At 42.6% G+C, this 22,887-nt stretch overlaps 1 protein-coding gene across 1 annotated transcript in view; it reads right to left on the bottom strand.

Annotated features, from left to right (window-relative positions):
• The window catches only part of CHUK (component of inhibitor of nuclear factor kappa B kinase complex), a 34,783-nt gene extending 15,563 nt beyond the window's left edge, over window positions 1–19,220 (bottom strand). Inside the window, exons 1-11 of the mRNA XM_066622645.1 lie at window positions 19,076–19,220; window positions 17,894–17,988; window positions 12,002–12,116; window positions 9,939–10,008; window positions 8,509–8,597; window positions 7,871–7,960; window positions 7,592–7,716; window positions 5,337–5,444; window positions 3,448–3,583; window positions 2,657–2,851; window positions 1,072–1,174 (exon numbers count right to left, since the gene is read on the bottom strand). Coding sequence (XP_066478742.1) covers window positions 1,072–1,174; window positions 2,657–2,851; window positions 3,448–3,583; window positions 5,337–5,444; window positions 7,592–7,716; window positions 7,871–7,960; window positions 8,509–8,597; window positions 9,939–10,008; window positions 12,002–12,116; window positions 17,894–17,988; window positions 19,076–19,210 — 1,261 coding nt within the window. The 5' untranslated portion in view covers window positions 19,211–19,220. The remainder of the gene's footprint in view (window positions 1–1,071; window positions 1,175–2,656; window positions 2,852–3,447; window positions 3,584–5,336; window positions 5,445–7,591; window positions 7,717–7,870; window positions 7,961–8,508; window positions 8,598–9,938; window positions 10,009–12,001; window positions 12,117–17,893; window positions 17,989–19,075) is intronic.
• Between the last annotated feature and the right edge of the window lie 3,667 nt (window positions 19,221–22,887).

Raw genomic sequence — 22,887 nt, 5'->3', positions numbered from 1 at the left:
GTATGCATGTTTACTCAGAAGCGAATCCTATAGTATTCAATGATGCTTACTTCCATGAATGGCTGCAGTCCTATACACCAGGGGTGCCCAAACTCCGGCCCTGGGACCACTTGCGGCCCTCAAGGCCTCTCAATGTGGCCCTCAGAGAGCCCCCAGTCTCCAATGAGCCTCTGGACCTCCGGAGATTTGTTGGAACACACACTGGCCCGACGCAACTGCTCTCAGCGTGAGGGCGACTGTTTGACCTCTTATGTGAGCTATGGGATGAGGGCTTCCTCCACTGCTTGTTGTTTCACATCTGTGATGCAGTAGCGGCAGCAAAGGAAAGGCCAGCCTTGCTTTGTGCAAGGCCTTGAGCTATTGAAAGACCTTCATTTATATAAGTTCATCTTTAATATATTCATTTATGTAAACTTATGTAAATTTGTTCAAATTTTAAATGCAAATTAACCCCCCCCCGACACAGTGTCAGAGAGACAATGCGGCCCTCCTGCCACAAACTTTGGACACCCCTGCTATACACGAATGGTCGCAATCCTAGGCTGCAATCCTATACATATCTGGGAGTAAGTTCCATTGAACTCAATTGCACTGCTACTTCTCCTTATAGAACTGTTTAGTTGGGAAGGTTATTTGATGAGTTTCCTTCTGGGTTCGGCCCCCAAAGATGAGTAATGCCTCATGCAAACTGAGCATATGCCCTTAGAACATGCCACTTTAATCCTTGCAATATGCAAGCAACAGACAATCTGGAGTACAAAACATTCTCTGAAGCTAGAAAGTTTGAAGATCACTGCACTAGAAACCCATTTGATTATGTTTCTAATGTTTAACACAGGTGATACAAGGAACAGGTCTCCAGGCCATACTATTCTGGCAACTGTTTAGTTTAAGGTGTGAAACAATTTACTTTTGAGCTCCATCCACAACAGTGGCATCATGAAATATGTTAATTATATTGCATCATACAGATACTGAATGTTTATTCCTGTGGAATATTTTAACACCATTGTCTTGGAAATATGCTCTTCCTTATAACTAATCATCCACTCTGAATTACAATATACTTACCAATATAATTTACACATTCAGATAGACTCCTAGAAGCAAAGGGACCTTCATATATAGTTTTGCTTTTATCAAACAAATAAACCATGTAGCTATCCCAGCCTCTCTGAGAAAGAAAGAAGAGAAAGTTACAAAAATAACTCTTAAACATTATTTAAAAGTCCCATAAGAGCCTTCAATAAATAACTGATTTTCTTCTAAGTGCGTAAACAGAACCAGAAAACTCTATTCAAACTGAAGTTGGGAAAAGGAAAGAGCAGAAGGAAAGGCAGTAGTTGTAAAAGAAAGGTAAGGGCCCTTATCATGGTAAGAGCAAGGTATGAAAATGGGGACAGAGAAGGGAAAGAACCTACAATAACTTCTCTCCACCATGTTCAAAATGTTCCTTCAAGTCAATTGTTAGGCCTTCTCCAACATCTGAGAACTACTCCAAACATTTTCCTGCTGTTGACTTCCCTCAGAAATCTCTCTCAGCACTCAAGCTCCAGAATTAAAGCTGGAGACAAATGCATCTCACCCTCCCTTCTTCAAGTGCCACTCCCCCAGCTTTTTGCCTCTCCTCTCCCTTCCTCACTCTCCCATTTGCTTCAGGAAGAGGCAGACGCTTTTACCACTCATTCACAGACATAAAGAAATGCAAAATGTAACTGGGACCCCAAAACAAAGGTACTACCCTGACTCTAAGGTTCATCCAAGCAAGAGTAACAGAAGTTGGGGCTAAGCACTGCCCCTAACATTTGCAGCACTACCACTGTGCCATCTGCTGGCAGTGAGAAGGGGCAGAATGCTATCCTCAGCCTGGCCTGAATAACCAGGTGAAGGTTAAAGCAAGTGATAAATATACTTCCACATAAGGAAAAGTGAACAAAAAGGGCACAGCACTACACTAAGTTAGAGCTGTCAAGGCAGCTCCATGTACTGCTGATCTATATGGGACTGTGTAAAGGAGACCATAAGAAGATACATTTATTAGCACTAGATTTGGCTCACTATCACTAAGCACCAAACTTGACAGACTTCTTGCACTTGTGAAACTGGAAAAGGACGTAGCTTTTGTGCTAACCTGACAGGATGTAAAACTCAATGAAGACAAAATGCTTCATAAAATACAGCTGCAACATGAATTCTGGAAGTGATAACTTGTCAAGAATTGTTAAATGAAATACTCTTCTCCACATACAGTGCAACCCTCAGTATCCGCAGAGGATCCATTCCCAGAACCCCAGCGAATACCAAAATCCATGATGATTAAATCAGCAGATTTCAGGCCCCCAAACCCTCTAAACCTGACCAGAGCTGCACTCAGGTCATATCTGGAGGACCTTCTGAGGCTCCCCTCAGAAGACGCTCTGATGCCTTTGGAAGGCAAAAAATACCTACTTCTGGTTTAGGTCTAAAACCAAGTCATGATTTTTGGTTTTCTGCAGGTCTCAGAAGCCCTTCTGCGGGCAGAAGAGGCATCCCCGGCTCTCATAAGGCTGGACTCAACCGCAGGTTCAGAACCTGTGGGTGATCAAATCCGTGGGTAACACGGGCCGCCTGTATACTGACTTCCCACATAATTGACTTAAAATATAAACTAGTTTACCACTCCATCAAGAACACACTGAGAGGCTGGCTTCCGAGGGTCCAGACAAATTCCCATATCCAGGAGAAGCTCTTGGTTGCCTGTGCTTATCCCAGTCTCTGACTCAATCTGAGACTGAAGTGAATGAAGACTTTCATCAGGATGCAATGAAAAAGACAGGATCTTGGCAGATGTCATGTTTAAGATGTGAACTATCTGAAAAGAAGGGACAGAAAAAGACAACCCTAAATCAGTAATCAAAGAACAAATCTTCCTTCAAAGAAAAAAAAATCAACTCCATGCAAACATTCCTTTGAAAATGGAAAGAAAAATCCATTTAAATTATTTTAAAATATGCCATTATTTGTAGGCTGAAGGTGGCTTACAATATTCATTTTTAAAAATGTAGGATCAGTGCATCTCTCCAATGCTTTGACATTATGTTTCTCCCTTCCCTGATATGTTTACTTCCATTTCTCAAATATATGCATCAAGAAAAATGGTATTAATTTCCTTTCTTTTAGGATATGACCTTATGCTCCATTTATGCCTTCAGACTAAAGTTTTTTGGGGGAGAGGGCTGGATGAAATTGGGAGAAGTTGGACGCAGTAAGGTTTCAGAGAAGCAAATGAAGCTATAATTCATTTTTCTAGTTCATTAAAATGGTTATGCTTTATAGGTTGCAATCCTAACCACACTTTCCTGAGAGTAAGCCTCATTGAACAAAATAGGACTTACTTCTGAGTAGACCTGGTTAGGATTGTGCCCTAAATTACTATATTAAATCCAAGTATTCTGTATTAGAACTTACCTTCAGGCCCAATAAATGATCCATTAATTCAAAACATTTGAAACGACCCACTACTGGGTTTATACCACCTCCTCTCTGCTGTGGATCCCAATCGAGCATCAGTTGCAGCCAATTCTCCATTGGTTCTACAATCATACTAAGTAAACACAAAATTGTTAGCATAGTAGGCGACAACCAAATGCCCTTCCTAGAAGAGATACTCTAAAGTGGAAAACTGGCGTATTAGAAAGTGAATCTATTTGGGTTCAGTCAACATCTCTACACACCCAAGAAGGAGAACAGCAGCAATAGACATTATGGGGGGCATCTTGGGATGGGGAAGGAGCAGTAATAATCTTCAGAGAAATGCTGGTTGATCAAAATAATTCATCAACTAATGAACATAAAATGCATTTCCAGTGTTGGCAACACAAAACAGACTTGCTCCTCAAGGATGGCAGGGCATATTATTCCTGATATTAATAATAACCAAGGGTCTATAATATAGACCAGTGGGTCTCAAACTTTTCTGGCCTGCAGCTCCCCTGATCCTTGTTGCCATTGGCCACGGCTCCCCATTACATCACCTCACCTCAAGTTACCCCCAAAATGGGGATGAAGGTGTCATAAATTATACACTAGAAACAAAAAAACAAGAGAAGTCTAGCAGAGCTGCCAGCACTCTGAGGCTGCAATCCTAACCACACTTACCTGAGAGAAAGCACCACTGAACCAATTTCTGAGTAGATCTGGTTAGGATTGTACCCTGAGTTTGTTAGCAGCACACCTGGAAAGTGATGAAATTTTGCTGGGGGAGGGGAAGACTTTGTTTTGTGTGTATCTGCTAATTGCAAACTGATGTGAAACTGAGACCCAGAGACTGTTTGGCTGCAATCCTAACCTCACTTTCCTGGGAGTAAATCCCACTGAACACAATAGGACTTACTTCTGAGTAGACCTAGCTAGGATTGTGCCTTTTGTCTTATAACAGCAGCCAACATGGGAAGTACCCCCCCAAAAAGGAGGCAGAAGGAAAAAGGGGGATTTTTCCACACCTTAAGTATTCAGTCCAACTTAAGTGGTCACACTATTAAATGGAAACACTTGGATTTTTGTATTAAATAAAGCTCAATATGCAAGAGCTTGGCTTAATCAGAGGTGTCAGCCCTTTTGAGACACTATTTTTGATATTAAAACACAGCCTGCAACATCCATAAGCAGATGTGTTCATTAGCATTTATGAATACCTGAACAGCAGCGAATGCCTGGTCAAGGCAGCGTTGGGAGGAACTAGCCTCATTTTCTCTCCATCACTCTGGGGTTTTAATGCTGTTTAGAGGGAAGCTTTGACTCTCAATCCAGCCCCAAAACCAAGTTGGATTTAAAACTGATTTTGTCCAAAATCACACTGAACCAGTTTAAATATAAGAACTTAAACTGAACTGGGGACTAGGTAGGGCTGAAAATCATACTTATGGGGGGGGTTGACATTATCACAGGCAGGCTATAGAGAGAAGTCACTTGGTGGAACAGAGCTGGCTTCCCCATCACATCTCCCCTTATCTAATTATTTGTTTCACTTTAATTTTTTTTAATTATAGCCCACTATTTAGGGAAAATGGCTTGCCATGGGCAATTTCAGTGCTTACTGCATTCATAGGAAAGCACTTCCTGCTCGATGATGTCACTTCCAGATTAATGACATCACTTCCAGTGGGTCTTGGAAAGACTATCAATCTAAACCGTGGGTCCCAGCACTAAAAAGTCTGAGAACCATTGCTATAGATTCTAATAATCTATACTTAAAATTAGAATCTCCAAATAATTCAAAATGAAAGAGTTATGTTGCACATACATCTGCACTTAAGAACTCTTAACAATTTTAATAAGAGGACAGAACTGAACGTTACCTGCATAGGCTATTGGGATTTGGCAAATGAGAACTAAATTTAACTTCTCCAGTCATCTCTTCCCATGCAAAGATCAATTTTGGATCCTTCTTCTTGATTTTTTCATGCCTACAGGAAAAAAGTGAGTGGGTGGAGAGAGAGAGAATTGAAAGATAAGTTGATCTCCAACACACTGAATGTAAGACAACCTGTGCCACATACCCTCTCTTTGAAACTACCAAAAGGAAAAACTGGCATCACTGTCCTAGACTACCTGTTCCACCAGAGAACTGTTCTTGAATTACTATTTTTCACATTGCATCCCACTCTTTTTCCCAGGGCTCAGGGCAGCAATATACAAATGAAGTTGTTCCACTTTATCCTCAAGCTTCTGTTGGGTAGAATGGGCTGAGACAAGAGGTCAAAGTCCATCTCAGTGAGTTCCAAACTCTAACTTTGCTGACATACCAATCCTCTATACACCACGCTGGTTCTTGTAGTTGTCTCTACCATCCAATCCAAGTCAACCATTGTAGTGAAACCACCATTTCATAGCTAAATGGCAAAGAACTCACCTTAAATTTCTGAAGAACCTGAACACATTTTATTTTGGCAAAACACAGCCATTTCCTTCAATCACTTATCTTCTAAATCGTCATCCGCACAGATCTCCTCTGACATTTTTTTGTCTTGTTCACATACTTTTAGAACTGTCATGCCCAAAATGCATACAACAGCTTGCAATTATTTTTTAGTTTACAAAAACTTTCTGTCTGGTTTCCTGGAGAGGACTGTGGCTCTTCAAGCAACCAGACAGTGGGTATTTACAAACAGATAACAGATTAAACCTGGGAACCAACTTTATCTACATGGTGTAAAAGTCATTCCAGAAGATAAAAAGTTGGTGTTTTATTGTAGGGTAATACTAATGCTTCTTCTGATCCAATGCCAGTAGTGCAGTATCTCATTCCAATGGAAGGCAAGGTGTACGCGAGTGTGGCTTCACTGCGGGGAAGAAAGCCCTCCTGTTATGGTTTAACTGGGGAATGGAGCCCTTCTGTGAAGCTCAGAAAAGAGATAAAAGATGCCTAAAATTGCAGAGCACTGTAGGACTGGGAAGAGGAGGTAGCCTGGTTGGGGTTCAGGCTTTTTTTCTTTTTTTTTTAAAGAGCTCTGAGCACTGCCACTGAAGTTATACAGTGAAGAGACTCACAGACTCCAAAGTAGTAAAAAACAAAATTACATACACTACAGTATACAGATCAAATGCAGCCATTTGAAAAATTGTATAGTAAGTAGTGTTGCCTTTCACTGGCCACATGATCCAGGCAAGCGGACAGATAAACAAGTCTGCCCTATCTTTTAGTGAGGAGGACACTAAACAGCAAACGTTCCCTCCCAATCCCTCTCCTGAGCTCCAGTTTGGAGAAAATTATTTTTAAATATCAGGAGTCTCTCTCTGCTGTTTCTTAGCTCATCCAGACCCCAGCATTAGCAAGATAGGTTTCTGCTGTACAGAGACTTGACAGTTTCTAACATTTTTCAAACTGCAGTGCAAATGTCGAAAATTTCCGCTTCTCCCTTGAGCCCTGTGCACATCAGAGAACACGGGGAGGGCAAGGAGATAGTGGCAACAGAAGCTAGCTAGCAAACCTTTGTAGACCAATCACCAATGATATCACTGGCAGTATGAATAGGTGCCTGAAAACACTCACACAACCACATTCTTCACAGCTCTCACAGTTGTAACGGGCACACCCCTCTCTCCCAAATCTTCCTAACTATGAAGTTTTTCCATTTGAATGCTGAGAAAATATTCCTAGAAACTCAGCTGGTGCAAACATATTTGAATCCCTGTCAATTTACAATGAATCCCTGTACAATGCAACAAAACACCAGTGTGGAACAGTTCATTAACTACTCAGTTCTATTAGACCAAATCAGGACAAATTTGTGTAAGGAAAATTCAAAGATAAAACTATTTTCCTCTACTCTTGAGTCATTCTGGCCAGTAATCCTAACATACAGTTTCTGAATCTGAGCAGAATCAGAATCTTAAGGTGGGATCTTCATATTAGCAGAGTTGGTAGTTCATTTCTAAGGAGAGAGAAAGACTACTTGAGTTTTAGATTATTTTTTAATGCAACTACTCAGTAGTTCTATGTGCAATACTAGCTTACTAGCTCTTCCATATAGCTTCCACTAGCTCTTCCTTTCCAAAGGAAAGGCGAACAATAACTGAACAACACATTTAGGCTCTGACACAAATTTCTTACCAGGTAAAAGGCTGCTGATTGTGCAAGAAAGGTCTAAATCCAGTAATGCACTCAAAGATCACCGTGCCAAAACTCCAGAAATCTACAGTAGTGGTATACGACTTGTTGTCAAAGAGTTCTGGTGCCTTAAAACAAAAGAGTAGCAATATGCAGTAAGAGCAAAGAACCTCTGGAGAGCATCATATAATTTACTTTATAACATAGGGACTGAATGTGTGGAAATAAAAACTAAGGAAGTTTCTGCCAAAACATTCTGCAACTGTATCTTTGAAATCTTACCAAATACTGTAGAGTTCCAACAAAAGATGTGCATAAAGTTCCTTGGTCCAGGTCCTTGGCATACCCCAGGTCAATGATTTTGTAAATTATCTGGAAATAAAACCAAGAGCAAAGTATTTTTCATTTGTGCCATTTCTCTTTCTGCAGTTCTTAAACACCTGACAGATTTTTCTTTTGAGCTCAAGTTACAAGATGTTGCGATCACTCTCTCAAAAATTTTTGTTACCAGAACAGCATACAAAGCATGCATATATCCACACAAGTTATCTCAAGTAGATTTTATCAAATGATACTTGACATCATCCTCAACATGATGCAGAATATTCTGAGGCAAGTAGCTTCCTTCTCACCTCCTGTTCTCTATCCCCATGACTCCCCAGTTCCACTCCCAATCCTGTGACTCCTTCCCAGAGGAGAAAATGGTTAGAGAAAAATCAGGATGGCCCTGAAGTTCAGGGAGTTTTTTGCAACCGGTGTCTCACTAGTTTGCTTCAAATTCTGCCCAGCACCTGAATAACTGTTAAAAAAAGGAAAACCCGACTCATTGCAGAGATCACTTCTCAGCAAGCCCTCTGATTATTTTTGCATAATGTAGACTCCAATATGAATAATAATCTTTTATTAGACATTTCTCTTACCTTCCCACCTTCATCCTGAAGAACAATATTTTCAGGTTTTAGGTCTCTGTGTATTATTCTGTTCTCATGTAAGTACTGGATACCAGACCCTTAAAAACAAAAAATCAAATTTTTTTTGTTTGTTTGATGTTAAAAGAAAAAGACAGACCTACAAGACAGATCTACTTTTCTATAATGATTGACAGAGTAACACAGTGGAAGGTAAGGAAGGATTGAGTTATTCTTACCTAGAATACAGATCACATTTTTTCCAGTTCTAGTATAATCAGCCCGCTTTGCATTATCTACATTTCCCTACCCAGGTTCTGGACACTCACTCGTACTGAAGATGAAAAGGTGTCTTGCCAACCTAGATTATTTTTTATTTCCTTGCTGAAATCTTCCTTTACATCTTTCTGGAAGCCTTTTGTTGCCTGTTTTCCTGGTAAGATGTAATGTTAGCCATCAAGGCAAAACCACTTAACAAAGCTCCTGTTCAAACCAATCTTCCTACTCTATAGGTTCGTTCCAGAAGACTTTTTATAAAGGCACAACAATGCTTACGTTGCGCCCAACAGATGTATGCAATCCAAGTGCCTTCTACTCTGAAGAGAATGTATTTGTTCCACACTCAAGCCCTAGTGCATCAGTAGTGAAACACTATTTTTCCACCCCGCCAAGTTAGCATAGCTCTCTCACCTGTGAAGTGCAACTTTCACAGGCATCTACTGGATAACACCTATAACATCCAAACTAATGAGCAAGAATGTCACCTACTTGTATGCTTCTGCCATTCTGGAACTTTAAAGTCATTTTTAATGTCACTTTAAAGGTTGGCATATTGTTCTGTACCCAACTTAAGTATGGAGGCACTTCACAGAGGTCTCTTTTTTCTAAGAAGCCCAATGTCAGAATAGCCACAACTAAGGCTGCAATCCTAACCACACTTTCCTGAGAGTAAGCCCCATTGAACAAAACAGGACTTACTTCTGAGTAGACTTGGTTAGGATTTTGCCCTAAACTAATAATAAAATTCTGAACGACAGAACCACACAACCATGATAATGTTTGTCTAAACTAAATCCAAACCAGCAGAATCTAATACCTTGTCTCATTTTAACATTTGTACTTTTAGACTTCATTGTTTGAAGGCATGGGCAGCATTTCTGAATTACCCAATAGGAGCCTATTGTAGAGGTCACAGCAAATTACGAGTAAAGCTCTCCCTGCCCTTCTAATAGCGCCTAGGTTCCAGTTCTACACTTCTTCTCCAAGTTCATTATACATTCTCAATCTGCTAAACCCAAAACATGTTAACATTCAAGCATTCATAATCAATTAAGCAGATTATGAAAAGGACATAAGGAACTCATATAAAATTTATGCATTCAGAAAGTAACAGAAAAGATTGAGAAGCACAGAAGAGACATGAAAGACAGCAGCTGACATACCAATGTCGCTAAGAACAGAAAGTATTTGGCTCTCCTTAAGTCCACAGCAATTTTCAGGTTTGTTTAACAGCTATAAGAAAGAATAAAATGTTAAATTTGAAAATACCGATGTTACTCACATTTCTACGAACTAAACATTTGAGCTTGGAGAACACAAAAGCTATTTTCAGGAGGGCTCTGTTGATAGCCAGTATCTCATTAATTCATTATCATCATCATTAGATATGCTAATATGTTTTTTTATTTTTGAATAACCCTATCAAATCCAATTTCCAGCATCTGCCAAATATGATACATTTTCATCCTTTTAGATGGGATTAAATGGGGCCCCCCATATCCACAGATCCCGTATCTGCAGATTCAGTTATCCATGGATCAGGTCCAGGACCCCCCAGCGCACGCACTCCTGGACACACCCCTCCGGTGGGGTTTCTGAACCCGGCAGAGGTTGAAGATGTCTGTCGCCAGGCTCAGACTGAGCTGTATAGCTCAAAACACTTCTGGTGAAGTAAGAAACAAAAGTAACATTTCATGGAGAAACCGAAGTGACATTTTTAATGCCTTAAGACAGTGGTTCTCACACATTTAGCACTGGGACCACTTTTTAGAATGAGAATCTGTCAGGACCACCAGAAGTGATGTCAAGACCGGAAGTGACATCATCAAGCAGGAAAAATTTTTAACCATTCTAGGCTACAATACTACCCACACTTACTCAGAAGTAAATCCCATTTACTATCAATATTAAAAGAATATATATAATAGCTTGTTAAAAGTACAGGTCTGTAACATTTTCCCAAATGCAGTCACATACCCAGGACAGAACACTAAATTATTGGAATTTAACAATCTCTAAACTAGTTACTTTAAATTAATCTTCTGACATACCATAACAAGACATTACCTGAACATTATTCAAAAAGATAATATACTATTAAAGGCATTGAAATCTCCCTTATAAAGAACTTTTATGGCCAAAAAGGGTAAGAACTTCCCAAGCCAGGATGAAAAGCAACGTGTATATTCTTTCATTTAAAAGGGGACTACTGTTGATCATTCTCCTAAAGGATTTTCTATCAACTACTACTGATCATTCTCTTAAAAGGATTTTCTTATTATATCTTTGGAATCTTACTGAACCCCACTATTACAAGAATTTAGTAGCTAGATATACCAATTCTCCTCATCGCTTCACATTATGACTATCTATATATTTCATAGCAGAAAATAGAGAAAAGAGGCTGGATGTCAGCATGAAATTATGACAGGTCACCAGCCCCAAAGAATTGCTACATTAGAATTAATTTAATTGTATTCCCTGATAACAGAATGGAAAATGATAGTCTAAACCAGGGGTGTCAAACTCATTTCATACAAAGGGCCGAACAGCATTCATGATGCCTGCTGAGAGCCAGAACTAATGTCATTAGGCAAGAAATGATGTCATTAAACAGGTCATAACCAAGAATAAGCACTTTTTCTCACTTAGAAACACATTAGTTGTAAATGACAAAAGAGAAAATACTCAAACCTTGACATATTTCAAGATATGGGAAAGCCCAATTTTCATGTGGGCTACTCTTTCAGCAGTAACTTCTCAGCACTGCTCAGCACCTGAAGGCTGGATAAAAAGCTTCCATGGGCCGCATCTGGCCCCTGGGCCTTATGTCTGACATCCCTGGTCTAACAGGACTCTCAAATATTTGAGAATCTTTTAACATACAATATTCTTCTTCTGCAAGGAAGGTTGTAGTGAGAATAAATGTATTTGCAAATTTTCTTAGTTAAGTTTTACACCTGCCCTAGATCTTGGCAGAGTCGCTCTTAATCTTTTTTACTGACGAGCAGGTCTTTAACTTCCCTCCCATGAAGTTTGGCTATTACAAACTAAGATTACCCAAAGCCTCCTGCCCCAAGTCAAACAAACAGCACAAATCCAAAATAAACAGCCCTGAAAATAAAAAGGAACATATCACTCTGCCCCATGTCCTATGAACAGTACAAGAATCAGATCCACACCCCAAATTGCAGATTCATTAGTCATGCAAAGAAACAGGCATTACCTTTCGGAGATCTCCTCCACAGCAGTATTCCATAGCCAGAAGTGGGACATCATTAACAAGGAAATCCATCTCCTCTGGCAGATCACAGGCTTTTACAACATTGGGATGATTCAACCTAAATAAATTGATAGAGGGAAATGCTGTGTATTCTGAAAAGACTTAGTACTACATGTAATATTCCCCTGGATATTTCAAAACTGCATAATAGAAAATGATTTTACTGAACTGGGAATAAATCAAACAAAACCAAGCTTAACCAGTCCAGAACCATTTCACAATGAAATACTGCAGGGAGCAAGGGCAGGCTTTTAAAAGCTCACAATCCCACCTGTAATGCCAGAGATGGTGGTGGACTCCAGGGTGATACCCCTGAACATTTTTGCAGAGGTACCCAGCAAATGCCATCACATGAGGGTTCTGAGGATGTTTCCTCTGATCAGGAGAATGGAGGATGATTCTTGGCTAGCCTATGGACCAGAGAGCATCAAAGGCATTGCCATCCCATACCCAATCATTGGGGATACCGCCTATCTAGTGGATGAGTTTGCGTGCTTCCTGTGGTCCCCCCATAACACTAACTACGGCAGCTTGTCAGGAGCTCTGGAACTAGCTGACGAAGCCCTACCCCTCCTCCCCCATCCAGGAGCATCAGCACTTACAGTTCTTAGCCAGTGCAGGATATTGGTGGAGAGAGTCTTCTGACAATGAAGTGATAGTGGAGACTTCTACTTAAAAAGACTGGATTGTGACAAGAGGCTGGTCCCAGTAATGGTAATGAGATGCTGCATCCTGCACAATTTCTGCCTCTCCCAAGGTGAGCTCTGCTAGAGCAGCAACCACTTAGGAGGATGATATCATCTGCTAACCCCACAGACTGTGCTTGAAAGACAGAGTGCACAAGGAGGCTGCTGAAAGAGGAACATGCTCCACAACTGCTCAAATACTAAGGCGCTGGAGTGACTGGTGGTGAAAACACACACATGAGAACTGGGAAGACAAACAATGCTTTTTTTCAAAAATCTGTTCTGATCATTTTATTTATTTATAGTATTTTTATCCTGCCTTTCTCCCCACACCAAAGGGGACTAAGGACACAATCCTAACCAACTTTTGAGTACTGACTTAGCTGCAATGCATTCCCAAGGCAAGGCAACAAACATGCCCTTACCTTGAGGAGGCCCCCTTGACTGCCTCCCCACTGCAGGATGCAGTGCATGCCACATTGGCACTGCTATGTCAGCGCTAGAAAGTTGGTTAGGATTGCAACCTAAGGCAGTTTGTTAGCAATGTTTTCATAAAGAGTTCAAAAACAGTCTTCACTAGCATGGTTAATATAGTCCACAACAGCCATTTTACACGCCCACACCCACGAAACACCTCTCAGTAGACATACACATTGAAGGAGGGTTGCGCAGCCCCCTAAACTATCCACAGACATCTTGTTTCTCTTCATCAGGAGGCAAGGCAATCTAAAGGTTATCAGACCACAGTTCAAACATGAAGTACTTTTGAGCCTTTCTCCCCTACTTGCCACAAGCAAGGGGAAGGTGACGGCTGCCTTTGAAAGACAAGCTCAGCAAAAGGAGGAGCTGTGACAAAAAAGAGCTCTCCAGGAAGACTACCCAGGACACCATCTCACTTACCAAACTCACAGATACCGAGACCCACATGGGTTTTATAACCACACATTCAAAAACACATGTGGAAAAATCCAAACTCATGGATCAGGAGGGTGATGAGTAGCACGAGATACTTGGATATTCTGTGGTACAAAACCTACGGTATAAGGAAATTTGCTGCTTCCTAAGATGTACCACAGATTTCTGCACATATGTATTGCCACCCTTTTCCAATGGGACGTTACAGCCAGGAACCTGAGATCTTGTGTGTGCAAAATCTGTGCTGTCCTACAAGGCTATGATTCCTTGCTTAATTTCTACAGTCCTAGTGAATACAGTTGGGTTTGTGGCTGGAACATTAGGAGATTATAGGGCTTCTCCTGCATGCTCCTAAGACTATGTAGTTGCTCTGTGGAATGTGTGGTATGCTTCTAGCAAAACTGCATTGTCTTGGCATGCAAAGATGAATTTTATCTAAATATCATAGTCCCCCTTAGGGGGCATGAATCCCCACCAGCCAATTCCCGTGTCACTCTCTACATAATGAGCTTTGAGAAGGCCATGGGCTTGCTGCTGGTGATTATACAGTTGTAGTTCCCCTTGCTGTTTGCCCTCGTGTCTTCCACTCAAGAGGGGCACTGTTTCCCCAGCAGGATTGTGAACCTTTCTCCTGAAGTTTCTCCACACACAACATCTCCCACATCAGATGCAGAACTGGCTGAGAGATAGCTAACTGTCTGTCCTTACTACCCTATTAAGGCCCCAATCCTAACCAACTTTTCAGCACTGGCATAGCTGTGCCAATGAGACGTGTCAGCATCCTCCAGTTGGGTGGCACTCACAGAGGCCTCCTCAAAGTAAGGGAATGTTTGTTCCTTTACCTCAGAGCTGCATTCCCCTTATGTCAGTGCTGGAAAGTGAGTTAGGATTGCGCCCTAAATCTGTTGCTCGCAGGCTGGGTTGGAGATAGGAAGGTATGATACCCACAAATCTTTTAAGGAGTTCTAGAGTGTGTGTCCATGACTGAGCTTGTGTTGGACGCATCATGGCGCTTCACAACACTGAAGGTGTGCCTGGCAGGTTGCATCTTGCGTGTGTAGTAGAGTAGAATGACACCATGGAGGCATTTCCCTATTGCCACACATGTATGACTCCTTCTATATGTGTCTGATGTGTGGGTGTCAGTAGCAGAGCACACCACATTATGATTGGGTCCATCACCAGTGTTGCCATTGACACCAAAGGAGTGCCTTATGGCGTTCCTACATTACCTCCAATTTAAAGTGCTATTTATTTATACCCTGCCTTTTCCCATCCAAGTGGAGATATTCAAGGCTGCCTACATCATAAACACAAAAGAAAAATTTAAATACAACACAGCAACAAATGTCAATGCTACTAAAATGCAGGAACCACAACAAAACAGAACATACGACAGCAAAAAGGGGATCACCCCAAATTGGAAAACATAGATTTTAAATCACTGGAGCACCTGCAAGGGGGGACAACTTAATTACTGAAAGGTACCATTATTATTATTATTATTATCACTACAGTGAAGGCCCTTCTGAACACTGCTGTCAACTGAACTTCTAACAGCGGTGGCACCTGCAACTGACCTAAGGGGATGGACAATTTCATATGGTAGAGGCAGTCCTTCAGTTACCCTGATCCAAAGCTAAACTGAGTTTTAAAGGTAATCACCAGAACCTCGAGCTAGACTTAGAAATAGACCAGCAGCCAAAGCATCTGATATAGCAGAGGTATGAAAGAATGAAACCACCTGACCCAGGTCATCATACCTGCAGTCACATTCTGCACCATTTGAAGTTTTCAGATGGTCCTTCAATGGCAACCCCACATACAGCATGTTACAGTAATCCAGCCTTGATGTAATCAATGCATGGACAGCCATAGTCAAGTCTAACCAGCTCAAGCACAGGCACAGCATGCGAACGAGCCAGAACTGGGAAATATTTTCCAGACCACTGTTGCCACCTGCGCAAACAACTGCTCTGGGTCTAAGAGCACCTTCAAATGACAGACCTGCTCCTTCAAGGGCATTGCAACTCCACCTAGGTCAGATCCACAATCCACCATTTGCGTTGCAGGCCTCCTGACAAAAAGCATCTCGGTTTATCTGGATTTAATTTTGTGTGCACTCATCTAGCCTTTTGCCAACTCCACGCAGCAAATCATGACTTTCAGCATCTGACAGAATGGAAATATAGATCTGGGTACTATCCACATATAGCAGAGGTTCCCAAACTATAAGCTGTGGCTCCCAGGGGAGCCATGGAAGTCAGACAGGGGAGCAGCTGAATCCTCACAAACCCACCGCCCTATACAATGTTTAGAAGTTTAGCCTTAATGGGGAACCATGGCCAATGCCCCAGCAGGTCAAGGGAGCCACCAGTCAAAAAAGTTTGGGAACCACTGACATATAGCAATATCTAACCCTAAACTATCAAATGACCTCTCCAAGCAATTACATGAAGATGTTAAATGTCATGGGACATAAAATAGATCCCTGAGGCATACCATAGATAAAAGGCCTAGCAAAAAAGTCAGAGTATCCCAGTACCATCTTTTACAATCTATCCTCCAGGAGGGACTGGAGTGCCTGCAAAACAATGTTCCTTAGTTACAACCCAGACAAGTGATCCAGAGGGACATCATGGTCAATGTATAAAAAAACACTGAGCATTCCAGGAGAATCAACAAGGACACACTTCTCTCTAGTTCCTGAAACAGATCATCCACCAAGGCAACCAAAGCTGATGAAACACTCAAAAACTCGCTTCAGAAGTGCCTGTGTCTACTTTTAAAATATATGTAAACTGAGACCCACTATTTCTTATATGTATTTTAAAGCAGGAAAGCACCAGTTAGTACAAACATACACTCTTTGTATCTAACAGAATTTAAGAGTATTGGTATACAAGTACAAAACAAAACAATAGTAGTAGCCTTTAGATCTCTGGTTCCCAACCTGTGATCCATGAGACCCTGAGAAGTGGCCTGCAATGTCTCAGGAAAAAAAGATCACCTTTGATCACTTCCAGTGTCTTGCCAAGCAAGTAATCTCCAGTGGACCACCAAAGAGGATGCAGACCACCCATAGCCACAATTACTTAAGTGTCAGCTGTGGGTGGTCCATTCTCTGTCCTCTGTGACAGTCTGTAGGGGAGTGCTTGGGAGACAGAACCCCAGAGTACCACATACTTCCTCCCACTGCAACAAATCCATTTTCCCCTTGTGCCTGCTTTCTCCACAGACAAAGAAAACTCAGTGCTGCACCATGCCATGATGCTGCTATATTCCAGGATCTTCCATTACCAGGCTATCTCACAACAACAGTATCAGCCTCCATGAAGATGGCAGCTGCTGCAGCATGTCTTTCTGCTGAAAATGCTGCTGTGCCTTGGGATTTCCCAGGATGCAGAGGTTACAATCATGAGAAAGTACTGGGTTGTCCTGCCTGTTTACCTCTAACAACACATTCCGAGTAACAAAACCAGCAATTGCAGATACCCTCTTGCCCACCTGATGGGAAGGATACCCGACTGTGCCTTTGCACAGTTTGGGAGGGCATCTTAGGGAGCAGCAGCAGGCTAGTATCACAGCAGCTGCCAAGTCCTATTACCCCACACAGTCCAAAGACTCAGAAACAGACCCCGAGAAAACTGAGGTGGAGGGGAGGTAAAGAAAGCAAAGAAGATTCTTGTTTCCTCACTTCATTCTCTCCACTAACCATGTATTTGTGCACATGTGTGTATATGTGCATGCGACCTACTGCTGGGAGAGAAGGGAATAATTTGAAGGGTTCACACCTTCCTTAGCCCACCTAGTTTCCAAACCAGTGGATTCCTTTGTCCATCTTGAGTAAGCTGCATGGAAACTGTTTCCAGAGGAACTTGGAAGCAAAGCCTTTCAGGGTGGAACATAAGGCCAAAAGGGATGAAAGTCTCCACCACCCGAGAAAAATCACAGTATGTCCCCATATTTTCTCCTAAACTCCTTCATGATTTATGAATGCTTCTCCATCATGCCCTGACTACATTGTTCTGACTTGCAGACTTACACAGCCCAATTCTACCCACACTTTCCTGGGAGTAAGCCAAGCCGCACTGATTCTAATGGGACTTACTTCTGAATAGACATGCCTAGGACTGAGCTGTCAGTGTATAATAACTGCCACAATACAGACATTTTAAGAACAATCTTGCAAAAAAAAAAAAAAAAAGGCAACTTTCCCAAGAGAGAAACTCACTTCTTCATGATCTGAATCTCTTGGCACCACCGATCTTTGTTTTTCAGACTTAGTTCCAAACGGCAGGACTTGATCGCTATCTCAGTCTTTAAATCCTAAAAAGCAGGAGGAGAGGAAATGCAACAGAGCATTAATATGTGCTGCAGTAGTGGCAGAATAATCTTCAATGGGAGGGGGGGAACCTGTCCATGTTCTTTTGAGGGAGCCCTAATCAGATACAGCCTGAACCCTGCAGGACCTTTTCTAGAGAATTACTAAACAGCCACCCTTCCTTCTGTCTTTGCAAGTGCAGGGAAAATTTGCAAAGTGCAGGGAAAACTCAGGGAAAACCCAACACTAAGGGTCCAGTCTTATCCAACTTTCCAGCACTGATGCAGCCATGCCAAGAGGGTGTACGCTGCATCCGGCAATGGGAGAGCGGTCTTGGAGGCCTCCTCAAGGTAAGGGAATGTTTGTTCCTTTACCTTGGGGTTTCGCTGTGGCTGCATCAGCTGGAAACTTGGATAGGATTGGGCCCTAAGGCTGCAATCTTATCCACACTTACCTGGGAGTAAGCCTCATAGGCTATAATGGAACTTACATCTAAGTAGACATGCATAGGATTGGGCCCTGAAGCTGTCATCCTATCCACTTACCTGGGAGTAAGCCCCATAGACTCTAATGGAACCTACTTCTGAGTAGACATGCATAGGATTGGGCTCAGAGGTGGCCAGCCTATCTGCACTTACCTGGGAGTAAGCCCCATAGACTATAATAGAACTTAGTTCTGAGTAGATATGCATAGGCTTAAGCTCTAAGGCTGCAAGCCTATCCACACTTGCCTGGGAATAAGCCCCATCGACTATAATGGAACTTATTTCTGAGTAGACATGCATAGGATTGGGCCCTGAGGCTGCCATCCTATCCACACGTACCTGGGAGTAAGCCCCATAGACTACAGTGGGACTTACTTCTGAGTAGACATGCATAGGATTGGGCCCTAAGTAGTGAACCTGCTCTTTCCATCCAGGGTCTTGGTCCAAAGGCTTCCAAGACTCGACTCCCTTAAAGAAGTCTGTGTCCATTAACTTTCCGGGGCATCCACTCCTTGTGCAGAACTGGGCTCCGGCGGGCTCTGGGGGTTCCGCACCGGCTCCCCCGCCCGCCACCCGGGCGGCCCTCCGGGTCCCGCTCCAGACCCACCCGGTGCTGGTAGAGGGACACGTTGCCGAAGCCGCCGGTGCCCAGCCGGTGCCGGCACTCCCACGGGTCGCAGGTGGTGGTGCCGGGCTGGCCCCCGCGCAGGGCCACGGCGGCGCCCACCGGCAGCCGCTCCATCCCGCCCCGCCGTCCGGCCCGCCGCTGCCGCCGCCGCTCCGAGCCGTCCCCCTCCTCGCCACACTGCGGGAGGCGAAGTCTCGCGAGACCTGGGAGGCAGGAACCCTCGGATGGTCTGCTTGTCCCTCCTCCTTCGCTTCCCAGAACGGGGGGAGGACCAGAGGAAAGAACCCCGGGAAGGACGTCCCCCCTCCCCCTTTCTCTTTGGTTTCTTCCTCCTGCCTCTTCACCTTCCCCCCCTTCACTTTGGTTTCTTCCTGAGGAGGGAAGGTGAACGTTTTCCGTTCTATTCAGTGTTTCTCAAACTATGGGTCGCGAGCCAGTTTCAGGTGTGTCCCCGTTCATTTCAATATGTACTCCATTTTTCATATATTGATGCTACCCTGGCATGTGACTGCATTTGGGGCAAGGTCCCAGATCTGTACTACTATGTAGATGCTTTTTAAATAATGACAGTCAATGAGGCTTACTCCTGGGTAAATGTGGGTAGGATGGCAGCCTCAGGGCCCACTCCTGCACATGTCTACTCAGAAGTAAGTTCCATTATAGTCTATGGGGCTTACTCCCAGGTGTGGATAGACTTGCAGCCTTAGGGCCCAATCCTCTGCATGTCTACTCAGAAGTAAGTTCCATTATAGTCTATGGGGCTTACTCCCAGGTAAGTGTGGACAGGCTTGCAGCCTTTGAGATGTTTGGGGAAATTTTTCAAACAGATCAGCAACTACTTGGGAAGGTTAGGAAGGTTAGGAGGCTTCTTCTTTATTCCAAATAATTTTTTTAACTTATACTTACTGCAAACTTTTAATTTAGTTAATTGTTTTGATTTGATCATAGGGGGCTGCTAAACTTTTTCCTGCTTGATGATGTCATTTCCAGCCATTACATTACTTCTGGTGGGTTGTCATTCTCAAAAGTGGGTCCTGGTGCTGAAAAGTTTGAGAACCATTGTATTTAGCCATATGTACTATACGCCAGTGGTTTTTAACCTTTTTTGTGCCACAATCCCAATACTGTATATAAATAAATAATGAGACTACTGACCCACCATTAGTCCCACTCATCCCCATCCTGGGACCCTGCCCACCCACCCCTTGCCCCAGTAATGCCCTCCCAGCACTGTTCACTGCAACCAAATATTCCTAGTAGAGAGAACAGAAAAAAGTTGGCATGCAGCCTGGCACTAGTGAAAAGCTAAGAACCTGAACAGGACTGGGACACAATCTCCTAGTATAGAATCATAGAGTTGGAAGGGACCTAATAGGTCATTTAGTCCAACCTCCTGCCTTACGCAGGAAATCCTCTAGAGCATCTCCAACGGGTACTTCTCAAGCTTCTGCTTGAATATCTCTAGTGAGGGAGAGTCCACCACCTCTCTCAGCAATCTGTTCCACTGACAAACGGCCCTGACCATCAAGAATTTTAGGGGTATCTTTAGGGGTGCATCAGATGCTATCCCCTTTAGCTGGTGGTGCTCTAGTCTAGTGGTCTTCATCTCTTTTCATTTTGGTAAGTTGCCATGAGCCCACAACTGAGGTTTCACAACCTGATTGGGGTCCTGACCCCAAGGTTGAAGAATACAGCTGTATGTCAGTTGCCGCCCCGTGTTTTGACATCTGTCCCTGATAAACCCCTGCCCTTATTTTTGGCTTTTGCGGAGCAAGAGGGATAGCTAGTAAATGTTGCCAGTGCAAGTTGCTCACTGGTAGTCAAAGGATCAGGGGCTCATGGGACATTTTGCTGTAGAGATGAGCAAAAGTTTCTTTGAATATAGTTATTTCTGACTAGGTCAACGTTTCTCAAAGCGTGGGTCACTAGGTGGGTCGCAAGCGAATTTCAGGTGGGTCATGCAGCACCTAGTTCAGCCATCATTGAAAATACAGAGCTGAAAATACAGAACTCAGACTTGCTGGACAGGGCAGACTCCCTGTGGCAGAGAGGCAGGGTGTGTTGTCCTAAAGAGGTAGAAAGATGGGATGCTGGAAAGGGGGAAAGACTGTGTGGCTGGAAAAGGATCCAAGTCTGTGTTCTACCATGACTTTTGGGCTGGAATTCTGAGCTATGCAAAGTAACAGTACAAGTACATTGGGTAATGGAACCTTTGGCTGATTGTGGCCTAGGTTTGAAGCCAAAATTGATGTCACTTCTGGCCTTCACATCACTTCAGGTTAATGACATCACTAACAGTGGGTCCTGGCACAATGTGTCCCAGTGGTCCCAGTGCTAAAATATTTGAGAACCACTGGACTAGGTTATCTCTTTGCTGAAAATGACCCTGCTTCACCAGCTTGTTCCTTAAGCAAAGGGGCAGCAAAGGCTAATACTGTTTGAACTTTGAACCATTGCACAATTCCATTCTTTTATCATTGCCCCTTTCCATTGGTCAATGATTGGTGGCATCACCATATCCTACATCAGAAGTTTTTGGATGCATTAATTCAGGCAGCCCACGTTTTGACTGTAATTTAACAGTATAGTAACAATTCAGAGTGCAACTTTAAAAAAATTCTGCTATGGCTAATTGTTCTGTTGTAGTTCCCCAACACTGGATCAATTTAAATATTATGCAAGTAAGTGGTTGAGTAGGCTAATCAAGTACTTATTTTCATAAATAAAGTGGCAGTTGATGATTTCATCTACCTTCTAAAGACTCCCAAGGGTCAGCAACGAAGCCCTGCCAATGACTACACGAGCAGCCCACACTACAAAGTTCTGACAAGACATGCCCAAAAAGCAAAAAAAAAAAAAAAAGGACAGAAAACAGGGACAGTCCTTGGAGTGTATGGTTTGATGTTATGATTCAACATACACTCACACAACCTCTAAAGCTGAAATAGTGTATTTACCTGTGAGTAAGCTTCATTGCACACAGCTCATGCTTAAATAGTTCTGTTGTAACTAAATCTTTTTCTGTGGCAATGACTGTCAGATGTTGAAGTAGCAGTTGCAGTCAGTTTGGACTATTTCCTGGTGTACTGTAATGTTCTTAATTCCCATGGTAACCTATATTTAATGCTTAAATGAACAATTTCTCTTTGTTTTTCTCCAGATGGAACTGAAATATCTTTGTAAAGTAAATTCCTGAAAAATATCTTATGCCCTATTGTCAAGTGTCTAAGTTAGTCCATTCTTACAGGTGCATGAAGGAAACCTATGGATTCCCATCCCAGACATTCTGCTTTCTACCCAGCCCACATCCTAATGCCATGGTCCTGGTCCTCATCTCCAAATCCTTTCTTCTTCCCCTCATTCTCAGCCCCATACTTCATGTCCCATCCACAGTCTTAATCTTCAACCCCACATACCATATATGAGGAAGAACAAGTGGCAAGAAAAAATTTCCATAAAGTTTAGTTATGCAGAGTAATCCTTTGCACATTGACTCAAAAATCACCCATTACTTGTCTTGAAAGCATCACTATTCAATACAAATACTCTCTCCAAGGCAGGCAATTATTACCAATACAAACTAACTGCAGAAGAGGAACACTGTCAGTTACACCTCTAGATCCAATCTTCATGTTAAATGAAGATGTTCTGTTACGCTGATCCTGGTATACCATTCTCCAACCTTCATGGCAGCTAGGTCAAATATGTTCTGCACAAGTATGGAAATCCTATCATTGTGTTTTGGATATTCAAACTACCTCACAAAGGATTAATTATTATTTTTTTTTAAA

The sequence above is a fragment of the Tiliqua scincoides genome, chromosome 3 (assembly GCF_035046505.1).
Source record: "Tiliqua scincoides isolate rTilSci1 chromosome 3, rTilSci1.hap2, whole genome shotgun sequence".
In the NCBI taxonomy this organism is placed as follows: domain Eukaryota; kingdom Metazoa; phylum Chordata; class Lepidosauria; order Squamata; family Scincidae; genus Tiliqua; species Tiliqua scincoides.
The sequence above is the reverse complement of the archived record's forward strand: the minus strand, read 5'-3'. Positions and strand labels throughout refer to the sequence as shown.